Source organism: Peromyscus leucopus, chromosome X, assembly GCF_004664715.2.
Source record: "Peromyscus leucopus breed LL Stock chromosome X, UCI_PerLeu_2.1, whole genome shotgun sequence".
Taxonomy (NCBI): Eukaryota; Metazoa; Chordata; class Mammalia; order Rodentia; family Cricetidae; genus Peromyscus; species Peromyscus leucopus.
The window spans coordinates 24692337-24712581 of record NC_051083.1 but is presented as its reverse complement, the minus strand read 5'-3'; the positions used below and the strand labels follow the sequence as shown (position 1 = coordinate 24712581).

Genomic DNA, 20245 nt, shown 5'->3' with positions numbered 1-20245 from the left:
CAACTATGTTGGTGCTGGTGAAGGCAGCTTTTAGTACATGCATCAGAAACCCTCACAATCTGTGAGTTTCCTAATTCATGAGAACCAAGCTAGAATGACCAGTGTAATTTGGGAGGGGGTAAGATAGGGTGGGATCAATCAGTGGTTACTTTTGATTCTGCCCCACAACCCTTAATAACACATCATGTGCATGTTCAATGCATGAGATCCCAGACAAAAACACCTTTGCTGCACCTGTTCACACAGACCAGAGTTTGCAATGTAAACATCTTCAGTGGCTTGTCCAAATGGAACACTCAAAAGGAACATATAATATAAAGCTAGTTCTCAATAGAGATAGCATACTGAGCACTGTTTTATTGGTTATCCCATATAAAAAATGAGAAACGCTCTCCATTTTTCAATTTTACAGTTCAAATAACCTAAAATTCTGCAAACATTGCCTGTGATTACCCCTGTTTTGTTGGTTTTGCAGGTCTGTGTAACTCAGCTGATAGCTGGATGATTGTGCCCAACATCAAGCAGAATCACTACACTGTGCATGGCCTACAAAGTGGCACCAAGTATATCTTCATGGTCAAGGCCATCAACCAGGCAGGCAGCCGCAGTAGTGAACCTGGGAAGTTGAAGACAAACAGTAAGTGCTGTGAACTCAACTGAGCTGTCATCTCACATTTGTTCATCTCTTGGATAACACTACTCCTCCCTGCCTTTCTTTTTCTCTTTCTGTCTTGGGCATCACTGACAGGCTCAGAAAAGCAAATAAAGAGCCAGTGTGGAGTACTGAGGTTCCCAGCAGCTACCTCTGGGTTCCAAAGTGTCTTCTATACCATGTGGCCATTAACTTCTTTGCATATATTTGCTCTCATTTCTTAAGAAAATAATCCTGGAGAAGTTCTTGTGAGAAATAGAATAGGTGCTTACAAAGCCCAATACAGAACAGGGCTCTGGGAATGGCAGATAGGATTGTTTCCACAGCAGAAAAGAGGTTCATAACTCTTTCTTCAGAAATTCTTTATTTTATTCCAAATACCTGGCTGGGTCTGTCATTCTCAATTGGGGGCAATTCTGTCTTTTCTCCCACAGCCCCAGCCCATGTAGCATTTAATAAAGTCTGGAGATGTTTTCCTGGATTATCACAACTGAGGAGGGTGCTGCTGCCATCAAATGAATGGGAGACAGGCATATTAAACATCTATGGTATAGAGGACAGCTCCCAACACAAAGAATGGTGCAGCCTGTCCTTGTGGTTCACGATTCTGTCATTTTACTGTCGCTGTCGCTGTCTCTGTCTACATGTGTTTTCATTTAACCTCTTTTCTTCTTTACATCTTTTTGATCTAGAAATACTATGCTATGTCAATATGGTGCCATGCCGTGGGGTTGCCAGTCAACAGAAACAATGAGTTTTCAAGAGGAGCTCCCATTTAACCATATCCTTGTTTCCCAGAGCATGGTAGCACATGATTTGATCTAAGGACAAGCAAAGGGTGGAAGTAGAGCACTGGATTAAGCATGAGAAAGCTGAGGTTCTGCCACATGGTATCCATGTGGCTGTAAGACTCGTCTTTTCATATTTTCTTAAACAAAACCATTTTCTTTTGTGATGATTATAGATTCGCATTACAGAGAGTCCTGTATAACCTTTGCTCAGCTTCCCCTAGTGTCAACATCTTGTATAACCTTGGCACATTTGTCACAACTTAAGAAGTTAACATTGGTACATTTCTGTTACCTAAGCCCTAGGCTTTATTTAGAGTTTACAGGGTTATCTCTAACGTTCAGTTCCTTTCACAGGATCCAGTCTAAGAACTCATACCACATTTGGTGGTTCTTCATCTTTTTCCCATTTTTAAAAGAAGTTTTTGGTTCTTCACTTTTAAAATAGGAAAATTTGGCCTCATTTGTAAGCTGTCACAAAGATAAATTTGAAACAATTTTGAGAACATAAGAATAATATTGTGCCATGCTTTGTTAAAAAGCCACAGAGCACATGGAAATGAACTTATGCATGCTCGGGTCAACAGCTTTTTATTTACACTTGAGGCTGTATTTGGTCTCTCAAAAACTGTTGGAGCTTCTAGTAAATTTTAGGTGCTATGCATCAGACTGAGCACACTGTGACAATATTCAGCTCCTACAGATGGTCTTCTCTCAAGGAGTTTGTAGACTGTTGGGAAGACAGACCATTACGCCTTAATGATCACTGCATTTCTGAAGTCTGTATTGGCAGTAACTCATGAAAGTGCTGGATATTCAAAAAATCATCACCCTGCATAGCCATGGTGGCTTTTCAGGGTGAAGTAAGATTATAGGATGTAAAGAAGAGGGAATGTCCCATCACAAAGGAGCAGCATGTACAAAGGCCCAAAGAAAATATTATGTCTGTGCAACAGAAAAGGAATCAGTGTGATAAAAATAAGACACAAGTTGAAAGGATGGCTGAGCAAGGAAGCTAGAAACAAAAACCACATGGTAAAGCTAGGTACACTGGTGCACACCCTGTAATCCCAGCACTAAGAACAGTAAAACAGGATCCCAAATTCCAGACCAACCAAGAGTTTGTAGTGGGACAAAGCCCAGTAACACTCACACACACACACACACACACACACACACACACACACACACACACAGAGAGAGAGAGAGAGAGAGAGAGACAGAGACAGAGACAGAGACAGAGACAGAGACAGAGAGAGAGACAGACAGGGACAGAGACAGAGAGAGACAGAGAGAGACCAGTTTTAAAAAATAAAAACTAGCCAAACCTGTTCTCATAGGCCAGTAATCCTACCTACAGGAAGATCCTAAATTCAAGGCAAGCTTAGTCCACAGAGTGAGTTCAAGACCAGCCTGAGCAATTTAGTGAGCCCTAGTCAGATATGGCTCAGGATATAACTCAGTGGTAGAGTGATTGACTAGAATGTGTGAACCCATGGTTCCAATCCCCAGCATCACAAAACAAAAACAAACAAAACCAGATGGTAAACCCATTATGGTTCATGAGGCAGTTGGTTTTTCAAGAGCAGTGTTTGAAGGGAGATAGGTTGACAGGTATATATGATAGAGGCTGGATGAAGATCTGCAAAACATAATGCTTTGTTGCACTGTGATGTGATGAGCTGATTAAAATGAAGGAAGGTTGACATCTGGGGAATGTGTCCAGATATTATTATAAGAGTTGTCCAAGCAAAAGAACAGTAGCCATGGTAAGGTCATGTCCTCTACAAAAGGTCTGATGAATTAAGTTCTTTAGTAACACAATCGTTTAACTTCCTTCTCAAGCTAATTTGTCTTCATTGAAGCTAAAGCCTGAAAGTTGGTAAGAATGGGCAGTTGTTTGTTTTTTGAAAGGCCTCTGTGGCCCCGACAGAATTTGCTCAATGAGAACACAAGGCTTGGGTCGCACTGAAGCTGGTGGGGCCTTGCTATGTGTGTGAGTGGCTGAGGGAGGGAGGGAGGGCAAGCAGGACACTGCAGGCAGTTCTCCACTACAAGCCTCATCTTTCTGAACATTCAGCCACTATTGCTCACTGGCAAGAGGCCAAACAGCACTCAGGCCTACATAAATGGGGAGCTCCAAGATGGAGTTTTTTTTTCCTGTTCTGCCCATTAGTGTCAAATGATTTTTACTCACATTTGTCTTTCACCTTTAAAAAATTGGAATATTTTAAGAAATCACATCTTTGTTCTTTTTTGAGTTTATTCCATGTCTTATCCCTAACAGTTGCTGGCATGAATGTCCTTGGAGACTTTTATTTTTTTACAAGACAAGCCAAGTTTAAACTTTAAAATGTAAACTATCCAGTAGGTCTGATAGCCTCTGGGAGCTACCTTTTCGGCCCTTGTGGGCTTTTGTCTTTTAAGTCGGGTGTATATTCTTTTATTTTTTTTATTTCATTCATTTATTTTTAGTATGCAGACATCAACTTTATATTCAAGTATAAGCTCCAAAAATTGGAAGTTTAAGTTTATCATAACACCAAAATGATACATTAGAAATAAATTTAAGAATTTATAAGAACTATGCTAAAACATTGAAGGTCTCAATAAGATACAAACATAGCAAATAATTCTTTTGAGTACTGTATTTACATCATTTTTCCTCTCCCTCTTCTCCTTCTAGTTCCTTTCACTTCCCTCCCACCCTTCTCAAATTCATAGCCTCTAATTCTTTAATTGTAAGTTGTATGCACACACATATGTTTATAAACACCATATGCGGAGATCATTCATTTAAGTGTTACATGTGTTTAAGGCTGACCTCTTTGGATTGGCTAGCCTATCAGAGGGCTTGCCCCTGGAGAAGACTGATTCTCCTTTCCTCAGCAACCATCAATTTGCCTGTGGCTCCTCTTCTAAGGGTGAAACCTTGTGAGAATTTTCCAGTCCCCATTAGCATGTCAACTTGCTTCCCTTTGATATCTACAGAAATATAAAACAAGGATCAGTAAACTGTAGTTCAAGGGCCAAATCTGACTACCTACATTTATAAATAAAGTTTTATTTACATATACCCATTCATTTATCAATTTGTGATGACTTCCTCACTACAAAGACAGAGTCACAAAAGAAACCATATGGCCCACATAACTGAAAATATTTATTTTCTTACGCTTTGCAGAAAGTGTGCTGGTCACTGACCTAACAGCAAAAATTTCTGAGGTTCTGGTGTTATGTTTAGATCCAAGCAGAACCACCCATATTTAAGTGAACACACAGTACCCCATGGGGTCTCCAGCCCAAACATGCATTGCTTTTAGTCATATTTACCAGGCTTTTTTTCCTGTCTTTCCCTGGGACCTGTATACATGGTCTCTCCCAACTGCAACAGTGACTATGAAGGTGGACAGCATGTTATCACTACCAAATTGTAATATGTTGCCTGTCTTTAAAAGTCCTGTACCCTATGTGATGTCAAGCGATAGGCAGTACTCACACCCTATACTGAATTGACAAAGAAGGAACAGCTACATCAAAGTGCCCATAGATGACTGTGCCCGGGTTTTTAATGTTGAACTTTTCAAAACACAAGTGTGAATGATGAAAGAGGATTTTATTTATTATATGTATTAATAAATCCAGAAATAGAAAACTTAAGCATTACTCTCATTTGCCCTTACTGAAAAAATTTTAAATGTATAGTCCCTAAAGAGTCATACGTTTCCTTTTGCCAAGCTCAGAATGATGTGTTTGAGTGTTTAGAAGAGTCTACATTTAGACTTGAAATCTTTGTTTGTATTTCATGTGTGTGAGTATTTTGTCTGCGTGTGTGCCTGTGAACCACGTGCATGCCTTATGCCCGATGAAGTCAGAAAAGGGCATCAGATCCACTGGAACTAGAGTTACAGATAGTTGTGAACTGCCGTGTGCATCCTGGGATGAACCCTCTGGATGAGCAGTTAGTGCTCTTAACCGCCATGCTATCTCTTCATCCCTTGTTTCAGACTTTTAAATCTATGAAGATATACCATTTGTTACATTCCAATAAACAGTACTTTTTCACTTCTTTTCCTTTTGTGAACTTGTTTCTAGGTCAGCCGTTTAAACTGGATCCCAAATCTGCTCACCGAAAACTGAAGGTGTCCCATGATAACCTGACTGTAGAACGAGATGAGTCATCATCCAAAAAGAGTCACACACCAGAACGCTTCACTAGCCAAGGGAGCTATGGAGTGGCTGGAAACGTGTTCATTGATAGTGGCCGGCATTACTGGGAAGTGGTCATAAGCGGAAGCACATGGTAGGCAGCTTCCATCGATTTTCCTCCAACTGTAAAAAGGCACAAGCTGTTCTAAACTTTGTCAAGGATATCAATAAGTTATTTTGTACTTTGTCAAGGTTATAAGTTTATAGCCAGCATCCATTCTGAAGAACCAAACCTAGCCCTACAATAATGCTATACAACAAACATCCTCAGACATCAGTGTGTCTTCAACAACAACCATTTACTAATGCTATTAAGCACATTTATTTGTGGGTTAGCTGATAAGGATTAATTCCAACTGAGTTTATACTTTAAACTACAGGTTGAGTCTAGGTCTATTCTGTGTCTCTGTTCCCAGCACTGCAGAAATCTAACATGGTGGCACAGGCCTATATTCACAGTATTCACAAAGCAGAGGCAGGAAGAACTACAGTTCAAGGTCATATATATATTTCAAGGCCAAAAGAAAAAAAAAAGTAGGTGATGTCATTCTCATTTTACAGATGAGGTAACTAAGGCATGGGCCCAAAGTTATAAAATTCACAGTTGGTATTTACAAATTCTGTGGTCAGGGGTCTGACTTTTAACTAGGAGCTCATAAATAAAGGACAAGAGAGTTAATGTCTTGATTCACAGGCCAGGAAATTTTTGTCCCAAGTACTCAGCCTGGGGCTGTTATAGAGGGAAAGCAGCCACAGACAATGCATATACAAATGGGTATGGGTGAGTGCCAATAGAACTTCCTTTGTGAGAATAGGCAAGGGGCCGGAGTTGACCGCTGAGTTGTACTTTGTTGATCCATGCTTTAACTGCCATAGTACACCATCACTCACTAAAGGGTGATATAGTTTTGAAATGTTATAATTATGCTTTAATGCATGAAGGAGTGTACTTAATGAGTGATTGCTGACATGAAAGTAGAGAGTTGTGGAGAAGGATTTGGGTGGGAGAGGGAGGGAGATGAGAGAGGTGAAAATGACTAAAATCCATTACAAAAGTGTATGAGGCTGCCAAGCAATAAAAAAATGAAAAACAAAACTTAGGAGCAACGTTCAAAAGTGCATAACCTGATAGGGATGAGGATACCAGCAATGTTTGTTTTAATACAAGCATGACAAAATACTTTTAATATAAAAGTCATATTCATTTGACTCTGTGCAAATAATGCAATGTACACATAGCTGGGTACAAGTCCACCCAAATCTAAGGAAGCTTGCACAAGTGCCTATCCCCACTCTCTTAATAATGGTATCTACATTAGCCTAGCAGGTAGTTTCTCATCTTTTATTATCCTCCTGATTCTCTTTGCCTAGACAATTCTCATGTTCCAACATCCTGTCAGAGGATAGAGAATAAATCCTACTTCTTCCAAGGCTGTGAGACTCATTGGCACTTGAAATTTATGTGTGTGCTTTTGTGTGTGTGTGTGTGTGTGTGTGTGTGTGTGTGTGTGTGTGTGTGTGTGTGTACATATGGAGGCCAGCTGCATCCTCGACTGCCCTCCATCTTATTTTTTGAGACAAGGTCTCTCACTGAATCTGGAGTTTAAGGATTCGGCTAGATTGGCTGACCACCAGGGATCCTTCCTTCTCCTTTCTCCAGTGCCAGGATTACAGGCACAGACCACCACACCTAGCTTTTTTTTCTCCTTCTCCCTTTTTAAAAATTTAATTAAAACATGATTACTTCATTACTCCTTCACTTTCCTCCATATCTTCCCTATCGTGTCTGCCCACAACTCCCAAATTCATGATGCCTCCTCTTCTTTAACCATTTTTAACCATTGTGGTTACAGATAAATAAACATACAAATACAACCTGCTGAGTCTGTTCAGTATTGCTGCATGTATGTTTCTAGGGCTGACCATGGGGAAGACTGATTCTCCCTCTCTTAGAAGTTGATTGCTTACAGGTTTTCATTTGTGGGTAGGACATTATGAGATTTCCCCTTCTATGCTGTGATGTTTACTGTTGTTGATTTTTTTTTCAGGTCTTGTGTAGGTAGCCATGTTGTTGAAATGTCTTGAGTATAGCTTCACTGTCCTAGCTAGCCTTTTACATGGAATCTTGAGGACAAGTTTGAGCTCTCTGAACCAATTGAAACATCTCCCCAGATTGGCACTTGAAATTTTTAGCTATGTTGAGGCAAGATAAATGCACAAAGGGAAATAGAATTATGTGCAGAAAAGTCAACGATTCTAGTTAATTGATGTGCTTTAGTAATCTGGTATTTCAGAATCTACTGTCTAAATGATTATAACCCCATTAATAATTATTTGTGATAAATGATACCTGATCATTATGATCTCATTGCCATTGATGAATAGTGTGGAAAATTCCACCAGATCACTTTAGTAACATAAACACAGATCAGTATTACCTTTAAAACATGTTCCAGATGTCAAAACTAAACCATGTGTAGGAAAATAAATTCTACAATTAGTTGCCACACATTGGGTCTTTATATGCAAACCTGATTGTGTCAATTAAAAAAATCACATGTAGAAAGTAGTTTTGCATTTCCTAGATGTTAACAGCAAGGGAGGGTTGCCCCCTGGAATTAAATGCCTGTGACTTACAACAGTTAGTGATGCATACATATTTTTATGAAAGATATGCTTGATTTTAAATTAACATATACATTATGATCCATGTAATGGGACATGTTAACATTGCTCTGAGAAACATAGTTTTTGTACTTTTTAATTTTTTTATGTCTCACTGCGTACCTTAATGGAACATTATATTCTGTCTGCACCTTTCAAGCTCAATGGGAATATGTACATAGTTTTACAGATTAATGGTAATATAATGGTATTTTCCTTTGCTTAATGGACTGTACACTTGATTATTTTCTTGCTCTTAAATGCTGTTAACATGCACTTGGTGTTAATGAATAGTGTTAAGTAAGGCAGTAGTAATGGGTCCATACCAATACAACTAGACTAGAAGTCTTTCTGCTTTTCTGAATGAAATCAGCCCTCCCTGCTGTAGCTACTTCAAAGGGTTCAATGGGGGTTAAAATTCAAACTAAACATTAGCATTCTTTAATTTAAAAATGGTCTGCAGCATCAAGAAGGAAACCATACAGCCATTGTTACTTGGGGATGCAAACTGAAGTTATCTGGAAAATTAAAATAGTATCTGATGATGAGCCATAGAGCATACCATGAATGAAGATATTTTAAATTGCAAAATGTGTATCATGGGGCTAGAGAGATGGTTTAGTTGGTAAAGTGCCAGCTAAGCAGGCATAAGGACCTTAGTTCTCATCCCCAGTATCCACGTAGAAGCCAGGCATTGGTTGCAGATGCCTGTAACCCTAGTATGAAGGTAGAGAAACACAGATAGGAGGATTCCCCATAGCTCACTGGCTAAACAGCTTAAGCAAATTAGTTAGGTCTGGATTTAATGAGAGATCCTGTCTCAAATAATAAGGTGGAGAGCAATAGAGGACAACACCCAGTATTAAACTCTGACCTCAGATGTGCACACATCACACATGGACATGACAGAGCATACACAGAGAGAGAGAGAGAGAGAGAGGTGGGGGGAGGGAGAGGGGGAAAGAGAGAGAGAGAGAGAGAGAGAGAGAGAGAGAGAGAGAGAGAGAGAGAGAGAGAGAGAGAAAACGGAGCACAAATATTCCAAAAATGTATTGGTTGGCTCTTAACAAATAAACAGAACTTAGTCAAGGACCTACAAAGATAAAGGGAGTAGGAAACTTATAGGATCCCAACAGGGCTGGGAATACAGGTCTGGAGTCTATCACTCCAGTTCATGAAGTCATGAGGACCAGCTCTTCACTGCCAAGCAGATGCACCCTGAAGTCCTCTAAAGCTTCAGCAAACCTCATATCCACTGTCAGCCATTGGGAAACAGTGTCTCTGATCCTCTTCCAACTTCAGGATCCTGTGCAAGGATATTGCAATTGCACAACTTATCCAGACTGAAACAAAAATGGGGCTTCCTGGTAGTACACAGGAGATTGTCAGGAGGAACAAGAAGATGCTGTGTTGTTAACAGTAAGGCTGGCACCCTGACTTAATGGATTTCCTTTACATCTTCTTTAGTTGTGGCATGTTTCTTTAACACACCTCTCTTAAGGCAATTGTATTTTAGATCTAACATGCGATTTGATTTTTCTTTTTAAAAATGCTAATTTAACAAAGATCAGTGGAGTTTTTCTTTCTGCTTAGGGTCAGGTACTACATGTACTATCTGATTACTCTAACATATCGATAGTTGAACTCAGGGTTATTCACTCTTGATTAATAGTGATGTGTTTGTCTTAAGATAATAACTGTGAAATGTTTTAAGTATTAAAGGGCATGTCTTAGTTATGTAAAAAGAGATTAAGAAGTTTTGAATATTGTAGAAAAATTCTTTAGAATTTTTATTTTTGAGTAGTAAGAAAGGATATTTAGAATAACTGAATATCTGCTCAGTGAATTTTAAAATATGTTTTTATTAATTCCTTTAGAATTTTGTATAATATATTTTGCACTTCTACCCTTTCCTCAACTCCTTTCCTTATTATCTTATCAATCCTCCCATCCCTTTCCACCCAACTTTAACATTACTTTTTTATTTTCTTCTTCCCACATTGAATCCATAAGATTTATTTTTAGGTGTGTGTGTGTGTGTGTGTGTGTGTGTGTGTGTGTGTGTGTGTGTGTGTGTGCCTGTGGAAGTCAGAAGAGGGCATTGGATCCCTTAGAGCTAGTTACAGGTGGTTGTGAGCCAGACTCAAGTCCTCTGGAGGATCACTATATATTCTTAACAAGCCATTTCTGCAGCCCTCTCAAAGATATATTTAAAACTTAAAATTGTACTAGGAAATATAATCAGAAAGGCAGTGGTGTGTTGCACAATTTCTAATGAGAGGAAGATGGTATAAAGTGTCAATTGAAGTTGTGGCCTTTTGAATCAGACTAGGTTTGAATTCTGATTCCTGTACATACTCTTAATGTGTCATTAGGTAGTAATGATAAAATAATAGTTACAGAACATCACATGCCAGCCATTGTGATCGGGATTTAAAATGCATTTTTCTTTTACTCTTTAATTTGGGGATATGGAGACTATACTTCTTCCTGGGTTATATATGAGACATTGAGATTGAATGAAGACAAAGGACTTAACCTTTTAAGTGGAAATCATTTTTCCTGTTTGCCTTTGCCAAAGTACATTCAAAGCCATTGACAAGCAGCAGATATGATAGCAATCACAAAGTTTAAAGTCTGCTGAAAGAATAAGCCTATATAAAGTCATGCTTTCCAGTATGGCAGCCTTGCTCCACATGTGTAGTTACTTAAATAAACTTAACAAAAATTAAAATTCATTACAAGTAGGGCTAGTAGCTCAAGTCCTACCACTCAGAAGGCTGAAAACAGAAAGGGTGTGAGATTTTAAGGCCAGTCTGAACTACAATATGAAACTGTTTTTCAAAATAAATAGAAAGACAGATAGATATAGATAGACAGATACAGGCTCTTCCATATGTATACTGAGGTTATACGCTGATAATCCCATGGGGACAAGTGAAAATGTTATAAGTGAAAAATGTATTACAGACAGATAGATATAGATAGACAGATACAGGCTCTTCCATATGTATACTGAGGTTATATGCTGATAATCCCATGGGGACAAATGAAAATGTTATAAGTAAAAAATGTATTTCTCACACCTATCCTCCTGAACATCATAGCTCAGCCTGGACTGCCTTAAATGTTCTCAGACTACTTACATGAACCTGAAGTTAGGCTAACTCCTTTAGCATAAAGCCCTACTTGTAATAACATCTTGATTATCTCACATCCTTTATTGTCTTCGGTACACGGCATAGTATCATTTTGCCCGCAGGATACCCAATGTCATACAAAAGGATAGCATTACAAGCTAAGGAAAATATCAAAACTCAGAGGATGATTTTGCTGAGTGTACATTGCCTTTAATGAGGTAAAAAAAAAAAAATCTTAAATCCAGGCATCCTAAATCATGGATTGTCTGTAACTGTAAGGTTAATTTCATAGGCTCACCAACCACAGTTCCAATGCCCATATATGACGACCACACTGAACAGAGTAGAACACTTCAAGTACTACAGAAAGGCCTCAGTTGATCAGCACTGGTCCAGAGAATTTAATATGCAAGCATGCACCAAAGAGAAACAGAGCAGTCAAATGGAGAGTCAAGATTCTCTTGCAACATTTAAGCTGTAAAAAGGAATGTGGACCAACAAGCCTTCCACCTCCATGTGTTCAGGAAGGACAAAGATGAATATTTAGATTTAAATACTCACTTCAAGGAAGTGATTAGGGGCAACAAATGATCACATTTTAACAGCTTCCATGGAACACAGAACAAATTTTATTCACATGCAATGTTTTTTAATCACTGCTGTTTTGTCTCTGCAGGTACGCCATTGGCCTTGCATACAAATCAGCCCCCAAGCATGAATGGATTGGGAAGAATTCTGCTTCCTGGGCCCTCTGCCGCTGCAACAATAACTGGGTGGTTAGGCATAACAGCAAGGAAATCCCCATTGAGCCAGCCCCCCACCTCCGGCGCGTAGGCATCCTGCTGGACTATGATAATGGTTCCATTGCTTTTTATGATGCTTTGAACTCCATCCACCTCTACACCTTTGATGTGGCGCTTTCGCAGCCTGTGTGCCCCACCTTTACTGTGTGGAACAAGTGTTTGACGATTATAACAGGCCTTCCCATCCCAGACCATTTGGACTGTACAGAACAGCTGCCTTGAGTACCCAGCCCCAGAGCAGCTCTGAGGAATAACAGAGGTTGAGGCCACTGTTAGGGGATTGAGAAACTAAGGCTTCAAGAGTGTGATTGAATCTCCCCAGCTTGTTCAGAAACCAGCTCAGATAGGGCTCCAGATGAGAGATTTCCTTCCTTTTATTGTGTTTTGTATTAAGTTCAGGCTTTAATAATTTCTTTGATTTTTTTTATTTAGAGGAAAATCTATAGATTATTTATAAAAAAAAAAAACATAATCTGGATTACAACTCTTAGGAGTCACTTGGTTTTGTACATTAAGAGGCCCATAAGTTTCCCAGCTCTCTGCCAGTTTCATTTCATCGGTGTATGGGCTTGCAAAAACCCTTTCCTAGATTTGTGTGTTTATTCACTTTCTCACATTCTATTTGATACTAAGGCCGTGCTAGGTCCTGTCACTTAGAATAACAGAATATGCAGCTATTTAAAAAACAAAAGTCATTTTGAATCTAGTAAGGAAGTTAACAGGTTTCCTTACTCTGGTTGAACTTGAGATATTTTAACTGTGATGTCAGAAACTTGTATTGGATCAAATAGAATGGGGGACAAGGGAGAAGGAAAGAATTAACTTTGGACCTCAAGCTTAGCTGAGACTGGGAGGATGATCTGGGGAAGAAAAAAGTTTCTTAAACCTTTAGTCATATATTCACCCACTTCTCCAGGCCTGAAGCCTTGGGGCTAACATCATGAATGAGATTACAATTGAATCTTACAGATAATTCAAGAATTCATGTTGATTTTGGTTTTATCAAAAGTAGAATTCTGTTTCATGGTATAAAACTATTTCCCCTTTGCTCTTACTAGTTATTTTAAGCCTGTGAAATTCTTTCGCTACATTTAATAGGTACCCTATTTTACCCTTCCACCAATCAATTTTTCGATCCTTTCTGGGTCTATGGAAATTAACATGTCCTGTCACAAATAGCTATGCCATTTTCAATTGATTTTGTTCTCTGGGACATCAACACATAGCCTTGAACACTATCATATCCAAATATAAGTCACCAAAAACAGTATTTATGAGTAATGATAACACATTTTACAAAGTACTAGTCACCAGTATACATGCCTCTAAAGTTACAGTCTTTTAGTAACCACACTTTGAAAGTTGTAGATATCCCCTTATATCCTAGTATAGTTTATCATAGAGTTGTAAGAAAAAACTCAAATTTACTGTCCCTACAGGGGAATCTGCTAATAGAACCTGATAATCAAACTTCAAATAGAATTCTTTTTATGCTGATCTGATACACTGTAATGGTCCCTGGATTAAGACTTTCTCAGGTAGTCTTTGGCATGGGACATTGGCATGGGTTCACCTGTATAAACGGTTTCAATTGCTCAAATATTTATCTGGGCCACCATGTCAACCAGCCATTGACTGAAAAGACTGGTGGATTGAAGAATTGGTGTTGGTGATTTTGTTCTTAATCAAATCAACCATTTCCCAGAAATTACTCAATACACTCTCCATTTAAGCATCACATGGTCACAATTGATGTACTTGCCAATCTGGACTTCATGGAAGACAAAGCCAGCTTCCTGTGTCTTTTTGTCTCTACCCTGGCAGATGCTGTCCTTTTTCTTAATGGATAAATTTTATATATTTACTATATTATTTATACCCAGATGAATATTTTGATAGCAGCTCAAGACAATTTCACATCTTAAAAATGGACACCTCAGTGGAAAAAACGTTCATCTTTCTCTAGGAACTTCTTAGGACTTTTTGACAATATAAAAATACATATTTGCCTTCCCTGCATAAACTGAAAAGTTGTCTCAGTCATTTTTATGTACATTTTGGGTAACTGGATAATAGATATTTTAATGCACTTTGTACACTTACAGGTTCTAAACAAAAGGGTCTAAAACTCGAATTCTGAGTTTTTAAAAACTCATGGTCTCCAGGTAACAATAAATGCTACAGTTTGCCTTATGATGTTAACATAAAGCATTTCCTAGCAGGACACTATTTCCATGAATATGTTTTTCAGTATAAAGATGTTAACTATACAGATTTTCACTGCAAGCTGTTTAGGGTGTGTTTTGACTATTTTTGTAAGGACAAGACAGATTATGTTATAATTTTGTTGTGGAAGTCTTACTCTTGGCTAACTTAAAAACATTGTGGATGTAGCAGTTACTATTTCCAGGTTGTCATATTTACAGGAAAATATGTATATGGTGAAAGGCCACATTGTTTAATTGCTGTAATGATGTAGAAAAGATTTTCGTGTGGATTTTTTTTTAAGTCTAAAAATACATGATGTAAACATTTGCTGCAGTATAACTCTGCATTTCCTTTAAGCGGACTGGGGCCACTCACAGGAAGCATTTCCATAGAGGGGCAAAAGAGATGGCAGTGCCAATTAAATTAGTACAATGAAACTGATGAGATGCCAACAAAGGCTGTAAAGGCTTGGCACCATTTGTATGAGAATAACTCAGTTGCCAAGCACCCTGAATGCAGAAGGGCATAAGCCTGGTATCATGGTCTCTCTTCACCATGATGAAACTCTTAGTGCTTTTTGAACACAAGGCCAGAATTTTCTCTCTGTCCTTGACCATGTGTGCTATGTAGCCAATCCTTGGAACAGGACTCGAAAACATGGTACTGCTCTTCCTAATGGATAAAGAGAACATGGATCCAAGGTTGAACGTTGCTCGGTGAAACTTGCTTTAGATTCATATTATTCAAGTACAAATCTAAATGGTGGATTAGATGAGGGTACGTGCAGGGTGAAGATTTTCTCTCCAGCTTTAAAAGAAAGTGACTTCAGAAAGTGACTGTATAGATAATGGTTTCTGTTGGGGGAAAAGCCACCTGAACACGGACAGACTTTTTATTATGGTACCGATAAATGGACCTTGAACTTCCTGAGGAATGAGCCAGTGCCCTCCAACTCAAGATGGATTTCAATCTCAGCTCCAGGAGTGCATACAAATGGCTGCAGAGACATGTGCTTGCCTGTTCAGTGCATCTGGTGTTGGAAAGCTGACATCTGGTCTCTCTTGGTAAAACATCAATGGCAAGCAGAGACAGTGACACTAGCAAGAGAAATGTTTTGAAAATAGTACTTCTCATCCAGGTCTTGATTTTGCTACCCAAGAAGACATTTGGCCATATCTGGAGTCAATTTTGGTAGTCACAAGTTGGAGACATGTTGTTCCTGGCATCTGGTGAGTAGGAGTCAAGGATGGCATTAAACATCCTACAGTGCACAGTGAATCTCCTCGCCAGAAGATATTACTGGCTCAAGATGTCAGCTGTGTCCTAGTTCAGCTACTCTTGAACATTTGCCTTTTTTCCAGGGACAAACAAACAAAAAGGCACAACAGTCAATACCGTTACAGGAGTGGCACCTTCATCATCAAAACTTATTTACAAAATCTGAATTCTAAAGCAATCGAAGACTGTGTGAATGCAAATTACTGAAATAAGTGCTGTGATCCGCTGATCTTAGTGTAGAAATGAGGTTTGCTCTATGCCTGTTGGTACCAGCACAAATTCAATCCTGGTACTTGAGTTAAGTGCCAAGCCCCTCGAGCCTGAATCTCTTCTTGTTTTCTGTTGCTTCCTGGTTCAAAATAAAATCCTTTTGTGGCACCAAAACAGGTCTTTGCCAGGCTTAGTTGCTTTTTGCCGCTTTACGTTTTCACATCATGACCTGCACAAACACTCCCTCGACTTCTCCTTGTTTCTTCCACTGTTTTATGCTATGCCATTCATTTTGTTTTGACACCTGATACTGTCGCATGCACTATCCGCCCTCCTCCATTCAAAATACAGGTACTTTACAACACTGAAAATCCCCTACAGGGAATTTTATTTATTTGTTTGTTTTTTTAAAGTTTTTTTTCATTTTACATACCAATCAGAGAAGCTAGGTTAAAAAGGAGGACCCTAAGAGAGACACACATGAAGGGCCCCAGGAAGGGAAAACAGTTAAGATCCCCTACAGAGAATTTTAAAACCCAATAAAAAGCCAACTCCTTAAGGTGTAGATAAGCAGAGCAAAGATTGCTCCATGTCCAGTCTCACAGGAGTGATAGAGAAGAGGGGAACAGTGACCGCCAGCAGAGAAACAGTAGTCTTTAGCGTATGTTCTGCTGCCATCCTTCCACGTGGTTCATAAGTCCATACCCATGCCACTACCCATGTCAGGAGCCACAGAAACTGACTTCTGCATCTTAGACATGCAAGCCCTTTTGGTCTAGGTCACTGCTAAGCAGAATGAGTTGCTCAGAGCCACAGTATCAGGACCATCAAACAGTTGTTGAAAAAGCCCTTTGTGTCTCACTTCAGGCCTATCAGTCAGACCTCTGAAGAAGGTATCCAGCAATTTGAATTTCAACAAGTACTACATTAGATTCTGCTACTAATGAGAGTTTAGGAGGCACTTCTCTGCAGAAATCCCCAACTTCATAGCCCATATAAAAAGATTTTTTTCCAACCCAAAATGTGTTTCTAAGGCTAAGCACTATCAATGCAAAACATCATGCAGGGATTCCTCATCTGACTGTATGAAAATGTTCTTTTTCATGCATGCTGATTTCTAGATCCTACTCTGAAAGGTGATGTGACAAGCGGGGGTGAGGGTGAGGTAATAGCCCAGAAGTATGTACATTTTAAAAACCATCATTCTAACGCTCATCCAGGATTTGCAGTCAGTGCCATAGCCTGAGTTGGTCACTTTAAGGTTCAGATGGTGAATCCTAGGGTTTTCTGGCACACAGTATCTGCCACAAATCCTCCAGTCTGTGGTCATAGAAAATATGTCAGTGAATGGATGTGATTGGGAGCCAATAAAACTTCACCCATGAGCTGTAGTTTGCTGGCATCTCCTGTAGTGGATGCTCAACTACCCAAAGCCCTTGGGCATTCTGTACCCTCTCACTCACTCAAGACTGGGCTGTGTCCTCTTCACATCTCGGTGAGCTCTAAAAGTTCTTTCCAACACAGAATTCCATCAAGTCTATGAAACCACAGAACCCATGGAGAATTGGTTATGGGGTACTTAAGACACGGCTATTCAATGGATATCGGAAAAATCCCTCATTTGACAGACTAGGGTGGGGCATGTCAATGTTCTAATGATTAGCTTTACAACCTCTGTAATTTCATCTCAAATCAGACTCCTCACAAGTGACAGGTGTGTAAAATATATTCCCTTTGAAAAGCATTTTAAGTCCATTTCACTTGAACTGTTAAAGCTTTATAGACACCACTATAATTAATCTCCTTCAAACGTTAACTTGAAGAGCATGCCAAGCAATTCCCAAGGCAGCCACATCCCATCCTTTTTGTCTTAAGTGTAATATATTTAAGAAGGTAGTTGCTTGTAATAATAATAGGAGAACGAAAGGGGAGATGTGGTACTTGTAAATTCCCTTTTCCTTGAGTATCAGCCTTCTCACAGAATACACATTTAGATGAAAATGGAGCCTAGGACCTAAAGGCAATCCTTTCTTTAAGTTGTCCTAACTTAGTATGGGCAATCTATGGAAAAGAATGCAGTTCTCTCTTTGGATTTTTTTTAATAATGAATGCCCTCTTAAGAGAATTATTAAAGCATGATTAGATAGGAAGCATAGCAATTAGCAAGCAAATATGTCATGGCCTAAAACCAATTACCAATTAAGAAATAGCACAGAAAAAATGATTTAATGAACACTGGTTCTTTTGCACAGTCTATTTATTCTCAAAACTCAATTTTGATGATGGTCATTAAAAGCTGTTCAAATTCACTAATGCGTTTCAAGTACTAATAATGATTTTCCCCTTAACTAATGGTATTCTCCCTCCAACTACTGGCCTCCTTCACCTCCTCTTCTCTCTCAAGCTTCCCCAGGGGCTGTTCATACATGCTACTGCTCATTGCTTATCCAGCATTGCACCTTCCTATGTGCCATCAGGGGCTTTAATTACATTGAAAAGTACTTATTGATATGAGAAGTGACACCCACACCTAGAAAAACAACCAGTCTCAAGTATTCACCTGTACTCATCTTGACATACAACAACTTTTTGAGATGTGCTTAGCCACCTCCTTTTAAATCTTCCCATAGGTGATATCTCTACCATTGCCTTAATCATCATTGTGTGCAAAAACTGCTTACATATGCTAGTTCAAATCTCTAGGTCTAATTTTTCCCCTGAGCTTTGTCATACACATTGGTCGACTTTGAGGCAATTATTTTTGAAAACCTAAATGGCACCTTAAGTTCAGTATGTCCAGAATTGTACTCAGGAGCTCTGCTTAAAAACTCCTAGCCTAAATCCATAGGTAGATATTTGATGTCATTTTTGTCCTCTGGGTCCAATCCATTACCAAGTCCTTTTGACTTTATCTCCTAAGTATGCTTTACTTACTTCTACCCCTATACACAACCACCAACTCTGTCACATCCACCACTTCTACCACTGAAGTGACCTAGCTAGTTTATTTGGCATTTTACTGTACTGACTAAAACCCTTCCGAGTTTTGCCCTACTTCCTATCAACCTCTTCAACTACTGAAGAGTCTTTTTATGAAATCCCAGCTTGAACCACATTGCCCTAACATCCATTCACAGAAACATATGTGTCTATCTACATGATGTGTTCCCTGCTTGTGACTTTTTTTAATCAGGGAAAATTTTGTTCACTATTTCTGCTTACATGCCCTTCACAGGGCATAATGTCTCTGAAATCTGTGACCAAGCTCTATTTAGCCAAATATTTGCCATATTGTAGGTAATTGATAAATATTTAAAGCAGAATTCCAAATTCCCATGGATGTGTTTTACAATCTTCTCTTCAATTCATATCTTCAATAATCTTTTTTAAATTTTTCCTTGATAAACATTTTATATAATGTATTTTCATCATATTTCCCCTCCCTCAATTCCTCTCAGAAATTCCCCACCTCCCTAACCAACTAACTTTGTGTTCTTTTTCTCTCTCTACTTTTTAATATATTTTTTTTTTATTTTTGAGGTTATAATATAGTTACAACACTTCTGTCTTCCATTTTCTTCCTCTGAACTCTCCCAATATATGCTGGAGAAGACTATTTACAGACTTGTGTTTCTCAAAACATACCCCTTCATATTGATAGCAACCACATGTACTACAGAATAAAAAATACACAATGAACTACAAGAAAACTAAGAAACACTGAGAATGGGAGAGATAGCTTCCCCCATGGAAGAGCACACCAATTAATTGTCCAATATCAAAAGATTAAGTCCTGAAAATATACATACAAGTTATATTATACAGACTGAGCAAGTTTTATATTCAAATGCATATCCATATCCATATATGCATGTAACAACACAATAAAAAAAAGAAGCCATGAATTTGAAAGAGATCAAGGAGAGATATATGGGAGAGTTTGAAGGGAAGAAAAGGAGGAGGGAAATGATGTAATTATCCTATAATTTCAAAAAAAAAAAAAAAGAAAGGAAAGAAAACACAGACCAAAAGACCAAATCTAAAGCAAATTCTAAGTGCTTCCTGCAAGTAATATGTATGCAAAGATTTGAACTGCATTATGTCAATTGCCAAAACGTGATATTTTGTTAAAATTAAATAAAACAATATTAAAAAATAAATAATAGTATCAAAATAAAATGTAGAATGTCTTCTGGTAAATTCCATATTACATTTATAACGTCTACAAGTTTATCAGGAAAAATATGGGAAAATTTGTCCATCAGTATTTTATTATCTCCTGTCTCACTTTTA

The 20245-nt window shown here is 38.6% G+C and overlaps 1 protein-coding gene across 5 annotated transcripts in view; it reads left to right on the top strand.

Moving 5' to 3' along the window:
* Mid1 (midline 1) overlaps nucleotides 1–16375 on the top strand; it is a 337431-nt gene extending 321056 nt beyond the window's left edge. For all 5 annotated transcript variants that reach the window (XM_037199266.1, XM_028885945.2, XM_028885941.2 and 2 more), the window contains 3 exons: nucleotides 476–637; nucleotides 5536–5743; nucleotides 12130–16375. In XM_037199266.1, coding sequence (XP_037055161.1) covers nucleotides 476–637; nucleotides 5536–5743; nucleotides 12130–12478 — 719 coding nt within the window. In that variant the 3' untranslated portion in view covers nucleotides 12479–16375. The remainder of the gene's footprint in view (nucleotides 1–475; nucleotides 638–5535; nucleotides 5744–12129) is intronic.
* Nucleotides 16376–20245: the final 3870 nt, after the last annotated feature.